This window comes from Elgaria multicarinata, chromosome 8 (assembly GCF_023053635.1).
Source record: "Elgaria multicarinata webbii isolate HBS135686 ecotype San Diego chromosome 8, rElgMul1.1.pri, whole genome shotgun sequence".
NCBI classification, from domain to species: Eukaryota; Metazoa; Chordata; class Lepidosauria; order Squamata; family Anguidae; genus Elgaria; species Elgaria multicarinata.
In genome coordinates this window covers 60,737,407-60,760,224 of record NC_086178.1, presented here as the reverse complement: position 1 = coordinate 60,760,224, position 22,818 = coordinate 60,737,407, and the positions used below count along the sequence as shown (strand labels likewise).

Genomic DNA, 22,818 nt, shown 5'->3' with positions numbered 1-22,818 from the left:
TGTCAGTGGTCATTTTGTGCATCCTGCCCACCCTCATGAGAACCCAAACAGTTAACCTCAGAAGGCTTTATTCCCTCTTTTTAAAGATATACAAGATAAGATATATATATACTCAGTGGACTGAATCCAGCAGGCTGTTAAGTGATGGGGGAACCCTGCATTTGACAGGAAGAAGCCTGGTATGAATAATTAAATCGCCTTCTGAGACTGCCACTGGCAGAGGAGGCCCACTGTTTCTCTGAATAGGGAAATAGAAAATTGTTCCCAAATACTTATTCCTGGCTTCCATCAAACCTTACATTATTCTATGATACAATTTTCCAAATGCTGAATTTATGGATGTGGCCCTAGAAAATAAAACAAAATCCCACGCCTTGAAGCCCTCAATAATAATAATAATAATAATAATAATAATAATAATACCATAAACCTTTCCCATTGTAATAATAATAATAATAATAATTAAAAATAAAAACTCAAAAACGTTCTCAGAGTGGATTCCTGTTATTAAACACTAGTGCAGTTCGGTATTTCCTTTGTGCTTTCGCTGTTGGAGATCGTTGAGATGCTTCCTAAGGAAAAGGAGAACAGAGGAGTCAGTGTAGGTCACCCAACATGCCTGCTTTACCATGATCTCATTCTGGATATTGATTATGTATCAACCACTGCATAGTTTGTTACATAGCTTTTCTTCTTTGCCCTGGTGCATGGCCATGGGGCTTCTTCAGTCACCATCTCAATCCCAGAATCTTGTTGTCACTATCACTTTCACTAATGTTGATTTTTTAAAAAATAAAAATGCTAAAACGTTTAGGTAGTGAACATGACACAGAAGTGATCTTGCCTTTGCTTAGAAAGCATAGAGAGATGAAACAGACAGTGACTGCTAGTGGGAATGTAGAAGGGAGAAGTCAAATTGCAAAGGAGAAGCACTAGCTTTTCATGAACCACTAGCTTTTTTTTTTTTTGCAGTGCCCTCCTCCATCATTGGGTCTGTCTGTTACCATTTGCCAGTCCAAACTACGCCACCCTAAGTTACCTTAGGTCCATGGCTCATGAAGTGACTTATGTTCTGTCTATTCCTTTCTCATTTACTCCATGTATCTGTTGCAAAATCTACTTTTTTCTCATCGGTGAAGAGTTGAAGCACTAAACTCAACAGAAAGGATAACATTCTAATATTTGTCCAGGAAATAATTATTTTTCATGGCTCCTTCTAATACAGATGTGGCTAAAGTCAACACTACATATTCATTGATGAGGAAAATTGGGAGCAAGAGAGTATTCTGTATGTTCACGAGTTGTTGAGATCTCATTGAATGAGCAGCCATGTTATATTTACCTATAACTTGTGTGTCCAGCTCTTTATCCATGAGTTCTTCTGGGTCTGTGAATTCATTCAGAGTGATTTTGGGGGCATTTTCACTTTGGCTGACGGAACCAATCATTTCCTGTTCCTTGTCATGCTGGACCTGAGCATAGAAGTTTATCCATGGGATTTTCCTATATTTAAAACAGGGAAAAGAGGAAATAAGGTGATCTTCTGTTAGGTGTTTGGGCTTTCTGAGCTACAGTGAAAGTTTTTTGTTTTTGTTTTAAATGGTTTATCATTTAGACTATATCACAAAAAATCAGACGAACAAAGCACGATAGCAATATAATTGCAAACAAATATCTATGAGAGTGCCTGGCCTAAATTGTATAGATTGCAGTGGAATCTATATGTAGAGGAGGTACCCAAGATCCGGCAGGCTGAAAGGCTTAAGCTTTTATTCTACCAGTCCTAGCACTACAAAAATTCAAAAGATGGGAGAGGAAACAGATCCAACCCACCAGCTGTGTTGAATGTCTACTTATTTTTTCCTCTTCCCTTCCCTTTTCCTTGTGTATCATGACTTTTTAGATAGTAAGCCCTGCAGGCAGGGACTGCCTTTCTTTACACTAGGAGCCTTTTTGGCTGAGAAGAGGGATAAAAATGCTTCAGCTAAAATAGTAATTAAAATGGTGCTTAGAAGATCTATTAACTCTCTCACAGAAATCAATAGAACATAAAAACCCAACCAAACTTAAAATGCTTAAAATAATCCCTTTTGGAAAAATGGGAGATACGTCATTTTGCACAGGGTGATTGTACAGATAAAATAATTTATCAACATCATATTAGAAGAATGACAACTTCAGTTCAGCACTTTAATCACATAACTGCTCATCACGTTATTGGTCGTTGTCTTCAGGACATTCGCATGTTAGAATTCTAACCCAATAAATTCCTATTCAGTGGCAGAAATTGGGTGTATGTGGAATTGGAAGGAAGCATCATGGAATTGGAACAATGGATTAATCATGCAGTTCAGGAGATATCTGAGACATGCAGTTCCGGTTCTGTCTTGAAATCTTTTATAAAAGGAGATCCACAACCACACAGGACAACCTTTTAAAAAATATTTTTGGGGATTAATCATATGAACTTGTTTATAATGCTATAATAAAGATGGGTGAACCAGCGATTTTCATCCTCGCCTAAATTCTCAAAAAAATCACTTCAAAATTCATTTTGGCTCATTCCCATTTTCATTTTTAACTTCTTTTTGGTTTGTTTGAATAGGAAAAGTGTGCACTTCAAATACAAGGAATATGCATTTCTGTGCATATTTTTCATAAATGTGTACTTTTGGCAAATTGACTGAAGTGAAAAAGATGTGTGCTTCTGTTTAAAAAATGTACATTTGAAAGTATGCATTTAATAAAATATTACTACTACTGCTACTACTACTACTAATAATAATAATAATAAACCTGCAGTTTTGAATATGATCACAAACCTGGAATTAGTAAACATTTCTTTTTTCAAAAAAAAAGTGCTCCTGGTCACATTTAGGTTTGGGAATAGGGCATGTTTGCCTGATTTGCAAACGGAAACAAATTTCATATATATGCAAAATGGCTGATGTAAATAATTAGAATCATGTGAGTTACCCTAGCCAATCAGATTAAGCCACAAAGATAGCAAATGGAACCAGGGAAGCAAAATGATATTGAGAAGCAACGGCAGCCAGGGAAACAAAAGGGCACCGAACAGCATTAAAACAACAACAACAACCAATGTGATTGTTTAATAAGATATTATCTCATTAATTGATTAGCTGCATCAAGGAATATCACAGAGAAAAGAATACCAACATTAGAAAATATTTAAGAAAAAACAGCCTTAGTAGAAACATGTGGCTCATTGTAGGGTTAATGCCCATGAGGTACATTTTTCAGTGCTCTCCACTAAGTAAATGTTTGTGTGACTTCTCCCTTATTGTCAGTGGACAGGGTGAAAAACTGACCCTTCACTTTTTTATGTCCTATGAAATGGATAGGGGTGGGAGAGGGGTGGTGGTAAAGTAATTGTTGCTGCTTAATCTTGGGGCTGCCTAAACACAGAGGAAGCCCCAGGGTGGTGCTGCATTAATTATACGATGCAGCAGTCAACACGTACCTACCCTGGGACTTTCCTGTGGAGCTGCAGAGAAAAAAAGTTGGGGACTTACCCTGTTTTCTCTGGAGCGAGGTGAGTAGAGTCCTTCCACTGTCTATCCTCGCTCCAGAGTTGCGGCTGGGCAGTTGGCGACACCTGATTGGTCGCCGTCTGCCTGTTCAGAGAGCAGGGGGAGGGTCTGCTGAGCCTAATGGCCCCAGAAAGCCCACACTCCCTCCCTTAATCTGGATTACTCACCGCCACCCCGCTTCAGCGATACCGTGGGTTTTGGCAATAGAGTGGCACCAACTCGGTGCTGTGAAGACAGCCCCCTTGTTTTCTCTGGGCTAACCCTATTTCTAATCTTTCATCATCTTTTAAGCCCCTTTAATATCCTCCAAGTTCTCTTTCAAATTAATAACCAAGATCATTTAGCTCTGGTGTATGCTTGCTTGATTTTGTACATCTAAATTAGGTCAGTAATAGCTCATATAATGTCTCATCATTGCTTTGAAAGCTTGCCTGGCTTTTTCCCCTGCTTCTGCTCTCAGCATTTCTTCTGGCTGCCGGGTCTTTTAAAGTTAGGTAGAGTTCAGGGCTTGTTTCTGTCTTTGCTGTTTTAGAAAGTCTAGATAAAAGCAAAAAGCTCCCGTTTTGCAATGAGGCTCTGAGATCCCAGCTTAGTCTGGGCTTTTATCAGTGTATCTTTCAGGGAAGACCTGAACAGATGCATTTTCAAAATAATAGATGGGAAAGATATACAGAGACACCCAGAGCTTATTAGAGGGATGTGTGTGTGAGAGAGAGAGAGACAGAGAGAGAGAGAGAGTGAGTGTGGATCCCTCCTACTAGCAGACTTTTTTCTCCCTTCCATATCTATGAAAAGACACCACGCTGTGCACGGTGAGCTCTCTGAATGGAATAAAACCTCTCTGTGAATGGCAGAGCAGAAGAAAAAAGCATCAAAAGAGGATTCAGGCAGCAGCAGCAGTTGCCTCGGTCTTAACTTCTTCAGTGCTGGATACATCAAAACAAATGTTGTTGAGAAGGAGCAGTGCTATCCCATTGACATTTTAACAGCTCTGTCCTGCTTTCTTTATAATACAGTCATGTGTCTTGGACCCACTTCTTAAATTATTCTCAATCCATCATTTTAAAGATGCCTACATTCCATGTTAGCAGTACTCTGTTAATCCTCATTAGGACAGGAAGGAGAAAGAGATTTTATTACCAGAATAAGAAGAGATTAAAGTTGGGCGAGATTCACTAATAGGAACACCAGGCACCTGCCTATGGCTTCCCACTCGTAAAAACCCGAACATTTCCAAAGAATAACCAGTCTCCTACAAAAATGCAGCCCAAAAGCACATAGCATGGTGAGAAGGTACATGGAAATGTGTCCACAAAAATATACGTAATAGGGAGTGCCAGGCACTTCCTGCTGGTTCCTCCTCCTCTGCATTACTTAAGAGCCTTCCTGCTTTCCAAAGCTTCATCTCCATCCTCATCTCAGCCTTCTCATATATATATATATATATATATATATATATATATATATATATTCCTGCTTCCCTTTGCCCTGCACTGTTACTCAGTTGTATTTCCAGGTAGATTACCTGCCCGTTAAACCGGTAATATTTGCCTTACTGTGGATTTTGCTATGCATGCAAATGGTGGATGCAGTTTTGGTGTAATGGTTGTTGATGTTTCCTGTGTGTAGTACCTAGGAAGAAAGAACATTTGAGGTGAGCATCTCCCAGAAGAAAGATGGCATGTTTCCTGCTCGATTGCCTTCCCCTGAGCCTCCCTCTCAACTTTCAGGCCATGGTATGCTTAGGGACATAGGAAGCTGCATCATAGTGAATCAGGCCGTTGTTCTAACTATCTAGCCCATCATTGTCTACACCAGCCTTCCCCAGCTTGGTTCCCTTGAACTTCCTCCCATCAGACCCAGACAGTATGACTAATGGTCAGGGATGTTGAGAGAAGTAGTCCCAAACACCTGGAGGGCACTAAGTTGAGGAAAGATGGTCTACACTCTATTAGTCCACCATGATTTGACCTCAGTTTTGGTTGGTCATCAATATTAGTGGAAACATGGAGCAGCATCCTACACTACTTCCACACTAGTGGAATGGGCTACTAGCACAACAGAAACTAGCAGTTCCTGAAACAACCAAAAGAACAGCACAGATCAATGAAGCTCACAAAAGCTCCACTGACCTGGCCTGTTCTGGAAATGGATATTTCTGCTAGTTTCCAGGGGTTGTTTCAGGAACCACTAGTTCCTGTTGTTCTAGTGGTCAGTTCCACTGGCTCAACAGAACTAACAGAGGCACAGCAGCAGTATAGCATAGTGGCCATGGAGTGATTTGTTTATTTTTCTGTCATGCATAGTGTGAGCTGTTAAGCTAGTATGCCTCTGATATATTTAAGGTGATTAAGTCCCACTTGAGACTTAGACTTAAATATACAGAGATGGCTCTGCAGATCACATTCTGGTGGCATGTGTACACCATACTTTTATCTTGGGGTCATCCCTAGATCAACCCTGTGCATCCAAATGATGCACAGGGGATCCCGGGAGAAAGCAGGGATGACCCCTCCATTTTCCTGGGATAACCGAGACTTTGGTTATTCTGATTTTGCCCGCGGTCCTGGGACCATACCGAGGACCTCGGATGGTGTGGCACCTCCTCCCACCTTCTCTCTTTCTCCCTGCAAATAGTGGGGCTCTTAAAATGGGCATGGAGCTGCATGGGGGCCGTCCAGGCCCATCAGGGCTGGATGGGGGGAACAGTTCAAATGGTTGTAGTTTTTTTAAAAAAACAAATGTTACAGGTGCTAGAGCACAATTGTGAGACATTGCACAGCTGTCTAGACACTGGGGGAGAATCGCCAAAACAGGTAAGGCCACAATCCCCTCCCTCCCTCCCTCTGCACCCTTAGGTGTAGATGAGCCCTTGGTGTATAAGACCAGAAATGTATGTGGCTCTGACTAGGGATAATTTTAGGAAAGAAGGACATCCTGGGTAGGAACTCTCATAAGAAAAGGTCTGCTCCCATCAAGAAAGCAGGCAGCCGTGATGGTAACAGTGAGTGACCCAACTTCCTTTCCCACTGGCCATGCTGATGAGCCAGGGATCAGCACAGGCTCCCCTTAGCATGTGTGAGGCTTGTGAGAAGCAGATGCACTTCTACAGCCTGTGTGGTCTCCTCAAAAAGCCCTATGAAGACATGTATATTTTGCTATAGATCAGAGTCTCCATTTAGCTTAATAGAGGAGAAAAACAATGCAAACTCGATATGCCTCCTTAATACCATTCATTCCCCCGACCCCTGCAGCACGGTCCTTTTTATTTTCTAATAGATTTCCTCCATGTACCCGTGCAGCTCACACAGCCAGTCTCCCAAGACTGGAGGACAGTTTGTAACGTGAATGCTGAATGAGCCACCTAAGTGTCTTGCTCCATGCAGGCCCCTAATAAACGGCCCGCTGGTTTGCCAGCAGAGTGCCAATTGCAGGGATTGGCAAAATTAAAAATTCATGCAGACACATGTTTTCCCTACTTTAGTGAAGCTGAAGCTCCATATTCCGGCTGAGACTCTGCCTAATCACAAAAGTACACATTGCTAATAGACTTCCTTGATGAGATCAGGTCCAAGCAATTGCTATAGAGTATCACTGTGTGCTCCCCCCATGAGTAACGTGAAGCTTCAGAAGCAGTGCTATGTGGGTTTGATTTCCTTTGTATGAGCAGTGGGCATGTGTGGTTTCTTTGCAATCTTTGCTTTATTTACCAATGTACAAAGCAGAGCATAAGTGGAGACAAACAGAAGGCAACTCATACAAGACAGCAATCTGGTACTCTACATCAGATTCCCAGAGAAATTTGTGGCTCAAAATGCCTTCAGCAAGCTGACTGTTGCATTCTCTCTTTCTCTCTAACACAAGCACACTGGCACACACATCTGCACACACACATGAAAGGGTGGGTGTGAGTGTGGGAGAGAGAGAGGGAGAGAGAGCAAATGTGTCCATATATGCGTGTGCATTGGAGGAAAAGAGGGGACAAGGATATCATTTGTCAAAGCTCTGATGTTTTTCGCATAGGGATAGACAAATCTGTTGACATCACTTTCTCTCCTATTTGAATGTTTTGAATTTTGTTTTTTCCCCATTCTGTTTATGAAGAAATCTAAGGATTTTTGGCAAGTTCCTATATAAAAACAATAATAAATTGAATGAATTTGGCAGGTGCCATTGCGCCCGTCCAGCTGAATCCTACAGCGGTTCTGGTAGGGTGGCTCCAGGGCGCATGCATTCCCAGAAGTCCGAGAATGCATGCATCGTGGAGCTGCCCCCCCCCAGCGTCGCTGTAGGCTTCGGCTGGGTGGCCGAAATCGTACCTGCCCAGCTGAATCCTAGAATGGCCCGCCCCCTGCCTCACATCACACTCATGCTGGCAATGGGCAGGGCTCCATCTTCGCTCCCCGTCCCCAGCCACTCATGGCAGGGAGTGAACTGAGCCTCGCCCCCTGCCTCGTGTCACACTCATGCTGTCAAGCATGAGAGCGACACGAGGCAACGGGCGGGGCTACATCTTCGCTCCTCATCACAATCTTCCCCCCAGATTGGGTTTGCCCCCCCCTGATTCCAGACATGTCCGGGCAAAACCGGACTTATGGTCACCCAAAGAAACATGAATCATGCAGCAGCCGATAACATAAAATTCAGCTTCCCTCCCCCCCTTGAATAGTTAACCTGTCTTAATTTTAGAATTGTACAAGTTCTTTCATTCATTTCAAGTTTTACATTCCATCTCTACCCCCAAGAAGTTTTCAAGGCAGCAGCATTTAAAAACAACAACAAAAACAGTGATCAGCCTTGTAAAGAGCTGGGATTACAGTTGTAGTAGTATTGATACTAGCAGCCCAGCAGACCCTGATCCGTGCCGTAGGAATTCTGCTTTCTAATAATGCATTGGCTGAACTCTACAGGTTTACTCCACATCAAGTGGTTTATTTAAGCGAAGTTTCCTATCTAAGGAGCTGCATTCTTCCTCTCCACCTTCATTCATGCAGTGAGCCTATCCCATATCTGCTGCAAAATGTGGCATTCCATCCCCATGCTGCAGCAGTTGTAAGCATAGAGAAGGGATGAGATGAGACAGGTACAACAGGTAGACGTGTGAATATGCCGCATAGAGAGAAGCGGTCCCTACCCTTCATAAAGGCCATCAAGTTCACAGAGCCCATCTGGGCTTGCACCTGGCATCCCTAATTTAAACTCCTCTCTGGCACTGATGTAGCTTTATTGTTCAACTCCCATGGGGCATGCGTGGCACTGGACATGCTCATCTGTTCTTCTGAGAGGCAAGAAACTTTGATAGGGAAACAAATCGGAAAAATGCAAAAGAACAGGGAATAGAATAAGATGGAAAGAAGTTTTTTCATGATCCCTTGCCTTTCTTTGAAAGGCAAGGGATCATAACAATATTAAAATGTGCAAAGGTATTTTGTTCAAAGGTGGACCCTCTGCCTCCTCATTTTCATTTGTTTTGTTTTAGTTTGGAGACAGTTTGAGGTACATTTATGAATGTAATCTCATGATCTTTTGTTAAGTTCACCCATTAGAATCATGGAGCATTTTTCACTTGATCTTAATTTCCCCCCTCTTTCCACTGATGCAGTAAGACATAGCAAGTCTGGGACTGACCATTTTGTGCAGCAGGACAAAATGGAACTGCAGCATTTAATACTGAACCGATTTTCTCTGCCCATTTTCAGGAACCTTCCATCCTCCATGAAGGAGGGGAGAGAAATGTTGATCCCTTCCAGGGGCATCAAAAATTCCATGAAGTTTTCAGTTGGGAGGGGGTGGAAAAGTTGTTTTCTCTTTTTCAAAGCTGGAATAGACATTATTAGTTGGCTACGTTGTTTGGACTGTTTTCTGGATTTTGAGGAGCTATAGATAAGGAGAAAGCCCATAAAGCCTAGGCTTCCTGTGAACCTTGGTTCAAAACACCATGGTGTTTTTCCTCTGCTTTTCTGGAAACAGGGACTTTTGAATTTTGAAAATAGTATGGACGTGTCATAAAACATGGACATGTGAAAGGTTGGCTAGCTTGTGGCTAGCTCCATGTAGCATGATGATCTTCCTGGAGGATAATTTTTCATTTGGACAATTCATCCCCAATTAAAATAAACATCGAAATGAGATCTTCTCTCTAAATTTTCTTTGCCTTGGCTTGAAATAATACAGAACTAATTAAAATGATGCTTAGCAAAGGAGCATGTAGGGCAGAGTCAACAAATTATTTCTAAAATATTTTGTGTTAAGATGCATGAGAATACATATATGCTTTGTTGCTTTCTTACATAATTATGGTAAATTTTAAGATTCTGCCTACAGGAGATTTTCCTTTAGAAAGAAGAGAGTGAATTTTTCAAAGTTAATGCTTATTTGGTAATTTAATCATCATCGTCATCAATATAATTTTATTTTTATTAGTAACAGCAGGTTTCCCCTTCTGCTCTTATGGCCTGATTGTTTTCTTGTAGGCTTGTCAAAAATGTATGTTTTTGATACATGTTTTCCCTACCTCTATGCTACTTTCTTTTCTTGTGAATTCGCATTAGTCTTATCATTTGTTTTTTAACATGTTGTTACACTAGAAAATCATTCTGTTTTTAATTTCAGTCTTATTGCTAAAGGCTCTTCTGTTTCCAACCCCAATTAAAAGTTGGAAGACAGATTTATGTTGACTAATAAGGTTTGTTTCTTCACTTGGTGCCAGAGAGGAATTCTGAGGTACAGATATTTATGACTCTTCATTTCTGATAAGAAAGTTTGGAAGAAAGGCCAAAATTAGGAGGACCGAAGAAAGAAGTTACTAAAACTGGTTTTGCAATTAATCAATACAGAACTAGTCTTCAATTAGGCAAAGGCAGTTAGGACAAAAACCTATGCATGTTAGACAGAAAAGCATCCTGCATCTATGCTAGCTGGGGAATCCTGGGAGTTGTTGGACTTTTTTTGTATGAACAAGCATAGGGTTGTGCCCTCAGATTCAGTTCAGCTCATTGTTTCCCACATTTTTCCTTATTTTTCATTTTACAATTTCCTCATAGTCCAACTTGCACCTGAGCATCCTCTTTCCTCCACACATCAAGCTTGGTAGATATCCATGTTCGGTGTTATTTTAGAAATACTTGGGCTGCAGTCCTGTGCATGCTTACTGCTAAGTGGGTGTGCAGGATTGACCTAAATGTAACTGAAAAGACTTAGGAGGCAAGCCTGTTTTCAAGCTAAGGAATGGTCTACATTATGGATTGTTCTATAATTAAAATATATTGATTACTCTAGTAAGACCTTAGGGGTGTTCCTTAAATATTATTCTAGCTATATTTCATTTATTGCTTTTCTTTAAATTAATGCATTTCCACCACTTTTGCTTTTAATTTTGTGGGGCTGGCAAGGGTGTTAGGAGGTTGTATTGCTTTGTTAGATATCAGCTGTTATTTTGGCATGCTTTAATCATTTTAGGTCATTTATTTTGAATCATACTTTTATGAATATCTGAAGTTATTATTTCAATGAAACTTAAATTCATTTTAGTTTGGGTACGATTTTGATTTAACACTCATTCTCCATATGCTCACTGGAGCAAACTAAGGGCATGTCTACACCATGCCTATTTCCTGGGGTAGTCCTTGGATTGTCCCTGTGCATCCACATGATGCACAGGAGATCCTCAGGGCAACCTTTTATCTGTACACCGCCCTGAGATCTTATTGATATAGAGCGGGATATAAATGTTTTAAATAAATAAATAAACCTGGGACTAGCAAAGACTTAATCCGGGATATCAGGAACCAGAGAAAACTCTACTTTTCCATGGTTCCAGGACCATCCCACGTGGCCACTGCTCCTGGGTTGCCCTGTCTTCCCCGCGGAGGGAAGACAGTCCCTCCCAGCAGGGACTGTAAAATGGGCACAGAGCTGCATAGCAGCAGTCAATGGGTATTGGGGGTGGGGATCAGGGTCATGTATGTGTGGTGTGTGTTTGTGTTTTCCTTACCTTTGGCACTGGAGTGTGAGTGTGCTCCTCTCGTTGTTGTTTTTTAAAAAGATGGCAGCTGCGACGTCCTTCCAGGATGTCGTGCGGCCATCTAGACACCCAGGGACGATCGCAGAAGCTGGTAAGTCCGCGATCCTCCCCCTACACCCTTGTGGTGTAGACATGCCCTAAGATAAAAGGATATAGAATCTGGTTTTTCTGGTGCTCCCAAATTTCCCAGCTCTCCAACATGTCCTACCATGTGTTTTCTGATCTGCCCCAAGTAGGAATGTGACAGGTTTGGGAGGTTCCAGCATGCCTTACTCTTGCTCTGGGCAGCCGCACAAGGCTGTTTTCAAAGCTTAAAAGCAGGAAAAACCTCACCACACTATTTCAGTAAGGTCAGCAAGCTCTCCTCCACCCCATCACTGAACACTTAATGGAATTTCTCCTCAACCCCATTTTGGGTATGGTTTCTATTCACACACACACATGCATTACGAAAAAAGGCTGAGCCTAAAATATATGTTACGTGAACTATTACAATTCCTTTAATTGGTGAAAATATTTTGAAATGAGATGTTTGAGGAGTACAAAATATAATGAGATTTATATCGTGATCTTGATAATTACAGGATAATTGAATAACTGAGAGGTTTGGATTATTCCAGGGATGGATCAGTCAATGCCATTGACCTACTAGGCTCAGTAGGTTCCTACTTCTAAATTAGAGATAATACTAATGACCTGTTTCAAGGCTTGGTAAAAACAACAACACAAAACACTTTGGACATTAGAACTGCTAAATAAATGAATGAAGATACGATTTTATTCCATCACATAAATGAATAGACAAAAAGCAATGCAGAAGGGGACTGTGAAAATCTCAGGTTAATTATCTTCAGTGTCTAGTTCTACTATTTATAAAAGTATTTATCAAATTAAATTTATTATTTATAAATAATGATCATAGAATCATAGAATAGCAGAGTTGGAAGTAGCCTACAAGGCCATCGAGTCCAATCCCCTGCTCAGTGCAGGAATCCAAGTAGGAAATTCTGATTTGGTCTCTGATGGGTAACCTCATTCCTGTTGTGGAAGTAATGGGATTTGGGATCCAAAATAGGCTTTCATCTGTTTAGAATTCCTCTTTAACAAAAGAAAATCAAGATAAAGTGATGGAGCAGATACAGATACAGTTGGAATTAATCTGTCTTAATCAAGCCCTAATAAAATGGGCCAGTTGGCAGACTACATAAATTTGTCCAAACATATGTAAACAGTAGTGGTTAGAGGTCAAGAGTTACTGTGTAAGACTGATTAAGTGTCTCACGCATACAAATATTTCCACTACTTGTGGGGAAGCACAAGTATTTGAAGGTGCAGTCCATAATGTGTCCTAGTAAGACCTTTAGTATCATATCACCCCCTCTGTAGAACTCCCTACCACTACAAATTAGACACACACCAATACTTCTGGGGTTATGGCACCTACTGAAAACCATTTTCCCCCAACAAGCATTCCTAGGAAAGGCATGTTAACTTCTGTATAGAATAATAATATAGAATATTGAATTTTGATCATATATTATATTTTTTGTACATTGCTTAGAAAATTCTTTTAATCTCAGTGATTCATAAATATTGTTAAATAAAGTACATATATCCCAGAAATCCTTGGGGCAGTTATAACATTCTGTGGAGGCATATGGACTTAATCACAGAGGTGCACAGAGTTAAACAATCTGAATGAGTCCACTAAATGGTAGATTCTGATGCCAGTCTCTTTGGACAAGCTGCAAACATTTTACCTCCTGAAATGATGACCCTAGAGTCAACTCGTCATTCTTTCAGCAAGCAAAAATGGTATGCCTTTGGCTAGAGAACTCTGTTCCACATTGATCCCATAACACAGATCTCAGTGGAAAAAGCAGTCAGCTGCATTGACCCCTATATCAGTACGGAGGCCGGTGGAATGCATGCAGACGTAACTAATATTACTAATGGGACTGTAAGTGGGTCCATGTTCTTACAGCCACTGCACTGCAACCAGCTGACATACTGGATAGAAACACATCTCACCATCTATTCTGGATGACAAGTTGATATGAATAGAAGCCCTGGAGGATTACAAGGGTAAGTGACAACAGAGAAAATCGTAACTGATTATATTCAACAACTAGTAAAACTTATCTGAAGAAGAATCTTTTTTATTATTATTTAAGAAGATTTCTATCCCATCCATCTAAAAACAGTGCACAAGATCGCTTACAATGATTAAAAGTTATGAAATTAAAAATTAAAAATAGCAACATAATAAAACAAGAAAAATAATCAAAGCAGAGGCAGATATAGCAGATAACATCAGCCTAAAAAGGGGGGGGATCAAACTAAATGTTAAACAAACAAACAAACAAACCCTTACTACAAGCCACTTATTTATATAGTCGCATTAAACCACCATCACACCTTACTCATATGAAGGGGGCTCCATGCTTTCACTGTTTGTGGGGTCCTGCCATTGACTCTGCCACTGAGATCCTGATTAGCCACACCCATCATCCCTATGTTGAGTGTGGACTTGTACAGCATGGAAGCCTACAAACACAGAACTCTATGAATGTGAGCTTCCACATGTTCTGGGATCCTGTGCAGGATTCCAGAGTGTGTGAAAGCCTATATGCACAGAGGTCTCACCCGCTGGAGACACCCACGTTCATGTGTGGACATTATTTCAGGGGCAGGGGCAGTGGCATGGATCCACAGGGTCTTCAATGCACGAACCTCACTTGATGAGAGTAATGGATGAAGAGGGCTCTAATAGTATTGCTTACATTGTCATACAAAACTTGAACTAGTGGTGTCTTGTCATTTGATTGCCACTTGCTCAATGAACCTTTGCCATGTGAGCCCACCTCTAGCTGCCACCCTTAGATATACCCTGTTTTTATATGGGTTCTGCTTATTGTGAAGGGAAACTCTGCAATGGTGCCTCCCCACTTAGAAGAGACAGTGTAGGTCTTCATTGCTGCCATCATTAACTTGGAAGAGTTATTTCTTCAGCATATGGTTACACCAAAAGAACGCAAGCAACTAGTTCAGAATGTACTCCATCCTATTTTCCATTCTCAAGAGAAATGAGGATGCTGCATGACACCCATCGACTCTGAGCCCACCAGCCTCTGGCCTGCTATGCATTTAGCACATACCTGGAATTGATCTTTGTTTCCTATATTCATGCATTGTAGGACACAACATACAATATATATGAAAACCAGGTTCATTTTCAGCTTTGTGTGGCCAGACTTTCTTTGAATTCTGGAGGAGTAGCAACATACCTTTTAAACTTGTAGATTAAAAAAACAGCCAAGCCCACGAAGACCACCGATAACAGCATCAACATTGCTGAACTGCTGTGCCCAGCACCAGAATCGACGAGAGGCGCTGCGAAGTGAAAGAATATCATGTTACATTGGGAAGTCATTAACTGTAGGGATTGGGGGGGGGAGCAATGACGAGTGAGAAACAGCTCTGCTCCTTTTCTTTTGCAGCCTCTTATTAGCTCTGGAAAGGCAACTTGCATGGCCAAAAAAGTGATACCCCTCCCTTTGAACTCAAGGCTGCAATTTCTAGAAAGCACCATAATGAAAAGAATTGGGAGGCCATGCGCAGACAAACTGCGGGGAGACTGCCCACCCCCTTGCTTGGGCCTGCTTTAGATTCAGTCTTTTTTTTCTGGCCCAGAGAGCACAGGATTCATTTAAAGGTGAGCTAATAAACACGAGGGAGAAAAAAGAGTTTCTTGTGCCGCATGTAGTTTCAATAGGAAAATATCCTCTTAAGACCCAAATATTTTTCCCTTGCAGGACTTTCCCGTGACTCCAAATTGACCCTAAATTGGCCCAAATGGACAAGTTCAGCCTTCGTTACTCCCCATATAACTCAGGGCTCATTTCCATTTGCCTCTTTCCAGTTCTGTACTTATCTGCCCTTTTCTATCCCGGGATCAATTTCACATGTCACAACTTCCCCCTTCTCTCTCTCTCTCTCCCTCCCCCCTCTCTCTTCATCCCCTTATGTTCCCTCTTTGCACCTCCATAGTGCACTGCTGTAATTGGCAATGCTTGGTGCAGGCAGCTGCCCCCAACAATGCTGGTGTCTTTACACATATTAGGAATACTTTCACCCACACCACGGAGGCGAGGCTTTCAACATTACGTTGCTAAGCAGGGGAAGAGGACATGATAAGTTTACTGTACTTCATGTTTGTCCACACAACAACATGTTTCAAATATAGCTTTTGGGCCTTCTCTGTACACAAGATCCCAAACTGCCATGTACAACTACCAGGCTGTGGAGCTGGGTACAGATGATATTTTGGTTGAGGAAGAAAACTCTGGAAAGGGAGAGATTTTTAAAGTATTTTCTGCATTTCTGGAAAAACACAGGGTTTTAGAACACTACTTTTTTCTTCTTCTTTTTTACAATGTGCTAATTTTTGGAAATTACACATTTTAAAAATGCACTTTTCCAATTAATAAAGCATTTTGTGTGCATTTCTTCCAAATATACACCTTTTTTGTATTCATTTTTTAAATGTAAACATTTTCCATATGTGAACTCTCCTTTTATTTTATTTTTTTCCCAAAATAGCAGAAAAATGGCAAGTTCTGGAAATGTCCAGATTTTTATGGTGAATGGGTTTGGGTTTAGGTCTGGGAAATTTGGATTTGCTAAGTTCATATTAAAATGCAAACACATTTATTACCCATCCCTAACTCTATTATGTTCCCATTCTTACCTTAGCTGTCTTTACTTAAACTGTTTTGAATGCTTTTAGCCTGTCTTCATAGGAAAGGTGGTATAGCGGAAATGCAGAAGACCATCATTATCTTGAGGAGTTAGTGGTACACAAATTCCCTTGTCCAGAGTTTCATGTGGGCCTGTTTGTTGAGCTCATTAGCTATGCTAGTTCCCAAGTCAATTCTGTTGATGCTGTACAGCTCGAGACTGATAGATAAGCCTCTGGCATGACTTCAAGGTTCAGCCACTTGTTGTTAGCCAGAGTAGCTGAGGTGACAGTTACCTATGCTGGGCTGACTGACTGCCAATGGTGGAGGCTAGTTCTTTTCCAGTCTGTAGGAATGTATGAACATACTTGGAGCTAGTAAGATGATAGCCTGCTAGCTGTGAGCATATTATTTTATTTATTTATTTATTTCATTTCTATACTGCCCAATAGCCAAAGCTCTCTGGGCAGTTCAGTGTGTGTGTGTGTGTGTGTGTGTGTGTGTGTGTGTGTTTGACTTTGTCTTTAGAGCAGTTTTTGAAGCAGAACCTCAATGCAGGCTAATCCAGAACTTGCAAGCATAGCCAGGCCAGATGAAGTCACATTTGCCACTGGTCAGATCTGATGAAAGATCAGAAGGAGTTCCCAGTGGCAGAAGGGACATTTACTTTATGATCTTGCACTATAATTTCTTCTTGCTGCTATTATTATCCTGTATTGTTTTGCTTTACTGCTTAATTAGCTTGTTCTTGCTAATAAATCTTTAGCCTTCACTATATTCTGAATCCTTAAAGGATTCAGTTTGCAAACTGGCAACAGAGATGGCCCACATCCTGATAATTTTAGTTGGTCCTTTCCATACTGTTTCAGGTTCTATGATATCCTACTTGAGATAAGGTGACTTTGGGGCTCTGAGTTATTATCCATGGCCATTACACAAAAGGTAGGCCCATTCAGCCACCAGGGTACGGCCACTCTTCCCACACAAAATAACAATTCTAAATAATTCAGACTTCCATGTTCCCAAAGGAGGGAGCAGGTTCCACTGCAGAAAGGAGAGCAAATAGTTCCTATGAGCCAAACCACAGACAAAGCGGGGGGATGGGGGACAAAAAAAAATCCCTTTAAATAGCAAGCCATTTTGAACACAGACAAAATTTGGCTCCCCAACCCCAAATGTAATAATCAAGTCAACCATAATTGTGAGTAAAACAGAGTGCTCCCAATGTAGAGAACATCACATGTTATTAGCACATATTCACTAGTGATGGTACCAAAAGTCCTAATAACCTTGTTGGGTATACGAATCTTCCTAATTTATAATCCTGAGCTGTATAATTAATGTAATACTATTTCCCCCAGAAATTCTACTTCAGCTCAGAACATAAAATGAGATCTATCCCTATTAAGACAACATTCAGTAGATCAGGCACACAAATCCAGCTGGTTTGTCCATTTATACAGAGTGATATTTTATTCATTAATTATTGTGACACTGAGGGTAAAAACAGACATTAAATCCATATCTAGGAGCTACATTTTCTTTTCAGTTTTACCTTTGGGTAGGTGCAGGAGGCCTGCACCCTAGAATGGGGGGTAAGGGCTTTAAAAAACTGGATTGGGCCTCCTGTGCCAACTCTAGAGTAAAAATGAAAAAAAAAATGTAGCTACTAGGTAGGATTGTCTGGTTTTTTTCCCAAGCAACCTTTCCTTTGATGAAAATCTCATCTATTTGTGACAAATATCTTGATTGTTTTGTTCTCCACCCAGATTAAAAAGCTTTGGTTTGTTGGTTCTCTTTCAGCTTTCCTTAAACTCAAACATACGTAAGGGTTCTCTGGCTAAAACTCTGGGGGTGCTCTTAAAGTGCAGTGCCAACTTGACCAAGTGCAATACCCAAGATCAGAAGGTGAACGATAGCTCCCTTCTTTTGCTTTTACCCCAGAAGACCTCACACTAACTGTAAATATATCTTGATATAGCTTTCTATGGCCTCTTCTCCTTTGTCAACTTACCTAACGTTAGCTGAGTGACATACACAATGACTTCCACACCGGGCTTCAACTCAAATTGGACCAGGTTCTGATTCAAAGCATTGAAGAGGATTTCAACAGCCTGAAGAAACAATTAAATTAAACAATTAAATATTCATACTGAATAGCACTTCCTATGATTTTTCACTGGCATTTCAATCATTCACCAAGTGCTCATCCGTAGGTAGCCAAAATGGCACCATCCACACACAAGAAGTAAGTATAAGTAGGGTTGGTAGCAAAGCTGAGGTTTGCTGAATCGCCAAAGAGCCCATCTTTAGAACAAAACCTCAATGGGGAGGGGACCACAAAGCCCCCCAAATGAGGACTGAACATGCAAGGTGGGCACAAAGTACTAACTTACTGTTGAAAGAAAGAATGGAAAACTGGAGAGGGGAGTGAAACCGTATCTAGAGCATCCCAAATTGCAATAGTTTGTTGCAGGTCGCACTTATTTCTGAATTCTTCCCTCTTCAAGTTCTTGTGGCGCAGAGTGGTAAGCAGCAGTTACTGCAGCCGAAACTCTCCCCACAGCCTGAGTTTGATCCCAGTGGAAGCTGGTTCTCAGGTAGCCGGCTCAGGTCGACTCAGCCTTCCATCCTTCCAAGGTTGGTAAAATGAGTACCCAGCTAGCTGGGGGAAAGGTAACTGCGACTAGGGAAGGCAATGGCAAACCACCCTGCTACAAAGTCTGCCAAGAAAACGTCAGCGAAAGCAGGCATCCCTCTAGGAGTCAGCAATGATTCAAGTGCTTGCACGAGAGGTTCCTTTCCTTCCTTTCCAATTTCCCCACCACACAGAGATATGTTTTCACAACAGAACATCAAAGTTATTCATGTTTGGGTGAGCATCGGTTACAGCAGGTTTGGTTCCAGAGTTATAAAATTGGGCTAGCCAGCTCCATTCCCTTCCTGATTTTTATTTTATTTTAAAATATTTTTAATTTTACAAAAATTGCTGGCATGCAGCAATGTGAAGTGTCAGCCTCTAGCAAAATCTTTGTTTCCAAGAATGCCTCTGAGCCCCACATGGATCCCAGAGGAATTCTTAGAAAATAAAAATGTGGTTGGTTGCAACCCAGAGTGCCTAGGAAAAAGAAAAAGGTAGGCGGGGGGGGGAGGGTAGGTAGTGTCTGGGGGCAAAGGGAGGTGTTTCACCCACCTCTGAGTCTCATCAGATTGGCATCTGTGAAATGGATGTTAGAGCAGAAAAATGTGCATTCAAAAGAATGGTGGTGTGTTCTGGAGCTCAGAGCCTACCTCTGTCTTATACTTAGGTTCTTGTGCAAGGTCGTTTTATTTTAGTTTCATGAGTTTCCTATTTGAGTAATAGCTGTTTTGTTACTGGGCATGACTAGCATGGCAGACAGTTTGTAAATGGACATGCCCCACCTTGGTGGACATTTTGTGAGAGTATCCATGACATTCTCCCTAAATTCCAAATATTCCCACGAACACATGTTGGGGACTCGTGTGTTAAGGTGACATCTTTTTTTTTACAATTATCTTTTGGTTTTGAAAGAAACAAACTGTTATCATTTTAAGAAAGGGTTCAGCATAACTCAAAACCTGCAGCCTCCTCACCTCATTCCACACTGTTCAGGAGGGTCTCCAAACCTTCTGGACAGACATTTTGAGTATACTGGATGCCACAGAAGGAAGAAGAGGCCAGGAAAATTTCCTTCTGCAAATTTCCTTCCACTTGTGGTGCTTAGCATCAAAACCTATGTTCTTACCATTTTAGATCTACGATATGCATCCAGACAATGTACCCTCAGAAGCCTGCTTCACATTCAGACCACCACTGATGCATTGGAAATAGCCCTTAGTTTGATATAGTAAAGCCTTCAAACAAATTCATGCATCTGTCATAGTTGGACACACATTGTGCCTGCTTTCTCTGAGTGAATCCAGAACCATTTGACCTTCTAGGCATGGCTGTGGTGCACCCCTATAGGTGTCTTGCAGGCTACCCCACAGAAGGGAAGAAGGGGCAGGCATACAGCTCTGTCCCTTGGCCTATTCCCTCCTGGCTTCAAACTATGGGCTCATCTACACCAAGCAGGATATAACATGATGAAAGTGGTATGAAAGCAGTATATGGGTTGCCAGTGCATTTCAATACCATTATAAAGCAGTAGTGTGGCTCCTGCCTTTTATATACCACTTTCATACCGCTTTCATAGTAAAATATCCTGCTTGGTGTAGCTGAGCCCTATATCAACTGCAAAGCTATGTGCTATTTAGGAAAGCCTGCTGCTTAATGACTGATAATGGTACTTCAAGCATCAAACATACCAATACATTTGAATTAGTTAAAATTAACTGATGGACCTTAAAAACAAAATAACCTCAAGACGCAAACCCCTAGGGTCCCCGCAGTACTCATGCCAGGTTTCAGGAGTCTTGATTTCACAGTCTTGGAGGTAAGGGCAGACAGACACATATCCTCATTGTTAAACATAGGGATGGATGAATCTGTCCACTTCAGTTTCTCTCAGTTTCTTATTTTTCCACCTTCACTTCTTTCGTTCCTGTGTTTTTGTTTTTGGTTTTTTTTGGCACCGGTTTGCTTATTTTAAATGGAGCCCAAAATTCACTTGCATTTTTCTACACATTTCTCCTAATATAAGCACTTCTATAGACTAAGTTTGCCATATATATTTGCAAGCAGATTTTTCCTTACATAATACTTTTCTTTCACTAAAAGGCAATGGATTTGCTGGAAATTCTTATTAGAGTTCCTGAACACCACGGAGCCCCCAAAACCAAAACAGATGGTTTAATCACTAATTAATTCCTGCATGGAAGCTTTAGCAAGCTTATGCTATTGTTCATGACTCTAATCTCACCTTAATATAACAGTTGCTATTCATCACTGTAATTACCTATTTATTTGAGTAAATGTGTATTGCAGTTTCCCAATACAGCTTCTACTCTATATTCTCTCCAGGTTTGTGACTGACCCTTGGTAGGGAGCTGCAGCCAATGCGTTGTTGTTGTTGTTTTGAAGAATATAATTCTACAGGTTTTCAATTATAAATTTGTCTCATTCATGCAGTTTTCAAATATATACATTCAAATCACTTTTGGACTTTCGGTATGGATGGAATGACCGTGCATGGGAACGTGGGATCATAGAAACGGACTCTGCCACCAAACGGTGTGCATGTCTTTAAAAGCCTGAAGAATGCATATGCATGCACAACAAGCACACTTGTACATGTGCATAAGCCCTGCATTTGTACAAGCATAGCCTGCCATTTGACCTTCAAAAATATGTGGGTTGGAGTGGAGGCTGCCACCAAAATTCTGCTCGCATCACACCATGTGCATGCATTCTACCTGCACTGAAGACCTAAAATGGATTTTAGAAAACCTTAGGTTTGCATCCAGAAAAGATGTACACAAGCTGTAAACTTGTGGTCCTAAAGTAAATATATATAAGAGTGGACTGTCCGGCTGCAAACTTATGCACTCTTACTTGGGAGAAAACCCCATTGGGCACAATGGGACTTGCTTATCAATAACATTTCATGAAATTAAACTGCATATTGTTACAAGTAAATATCTATAGGCCCTGCCATAACCATGTTCACTGGGCTCTTACAGCAAAGGGCAGTTTACAGCAAAAATAGAACAGATTAAAATACATATAAGTCATATACCAACAGTTTGGAAGCTGAAATCTTGAATTTAAAGAAAGAACAAACTGAAAGGTCTGAGGGGGGGGGGGAAAGGGGGCCTTCATTTGGCACCAAAATGGCATACCAGCGTAGGGGCCTGTGGGGAAAGGACATCAGAAGAAGATTTTGGTAAGTGCATATGGTGACAGATGATCATTCAGGTCTCCTAGGCTCGCTCAAGAAGGGCTTTAAAAGTCAAAACCAGCACTGAACTAGGCCCAGGAATGAGCTGTGAGCCAGTGAAGCTAGCAAAGCACCAGCAAGATATAATGAATGCATATATGGGCAAATTAGACAAGGGTGATCACAAGCAAAATAGAACTGCAATCCTTTGTGTTTAGTAGTTTTGCCATTTGACAGGTGTAAGCTTATCTTGCAGACACTGGAAGAGGTGCACCTGCTGAAATTCCCTATCCCACGCAACTGTTAAAAATACAATGTCCTCCAATGAATCTAGTCATTCTAATTATAGTAATTGCCTGGACGAGAGTATTGATATAGTGGGCATGTCACAAATCTGTTGGAACAGGGGAAATCAATAGGATACAGTTATCCTTGGATATGCAATCTAGCGAAAAGGACAGAGGAGGTCAGACTCGGAGGTAGTGGTGTCTCTTTATTTCAAAGACAACACTGGATCCAATATGCAGCAGATACAGAAATGCAAAAGAAAAACATGAAGGAAACTAAAGGAATGGGTGGCTACAGCTACCTTCAAATTGGCTGGGTGTGTGCTAGCAGATAACAAAACATAAGCAATAAACAGATAGGGATATTGGAGGAAT

The 22,818-nt window shown here is 41.1% G+C and overlaps 1 protein-coding gene across 1 annotated transcript in view; it reads right to left on the bottom strand.

The window, feature by feature from the left end:
- Window positions 1-507: 507 nt before the first annotated feature.
- Window positions 508-22,818, bottom strand: part of SORCS3 (sortilin related VPS10 domain containing receptor 3) — a 526,629-nt gene continuing 504,318 nt past the window's right edge. The window contains exons 24-27 of the mRNA XM_063133247.1: window positions 18,331-18,430; window positions 14,865-14,970; window positions 1,343-1,503; window positions 508-572 (exon numbers count right to left, since the gene is read on the bottom strand). Of these exons, the coding sequence (XP_062989317.1) occupies window positions 508-572; window positions 1,343-1,503; window positions 14,865-14,970; window positions 18,331-18,430 (432 nt within the window). The remainder of the gene's footprint in view (window positions 573-1,342; window positions 1,504-14,864; window positions 14,971-18,330; window positions 18,431-22,818) is intronic.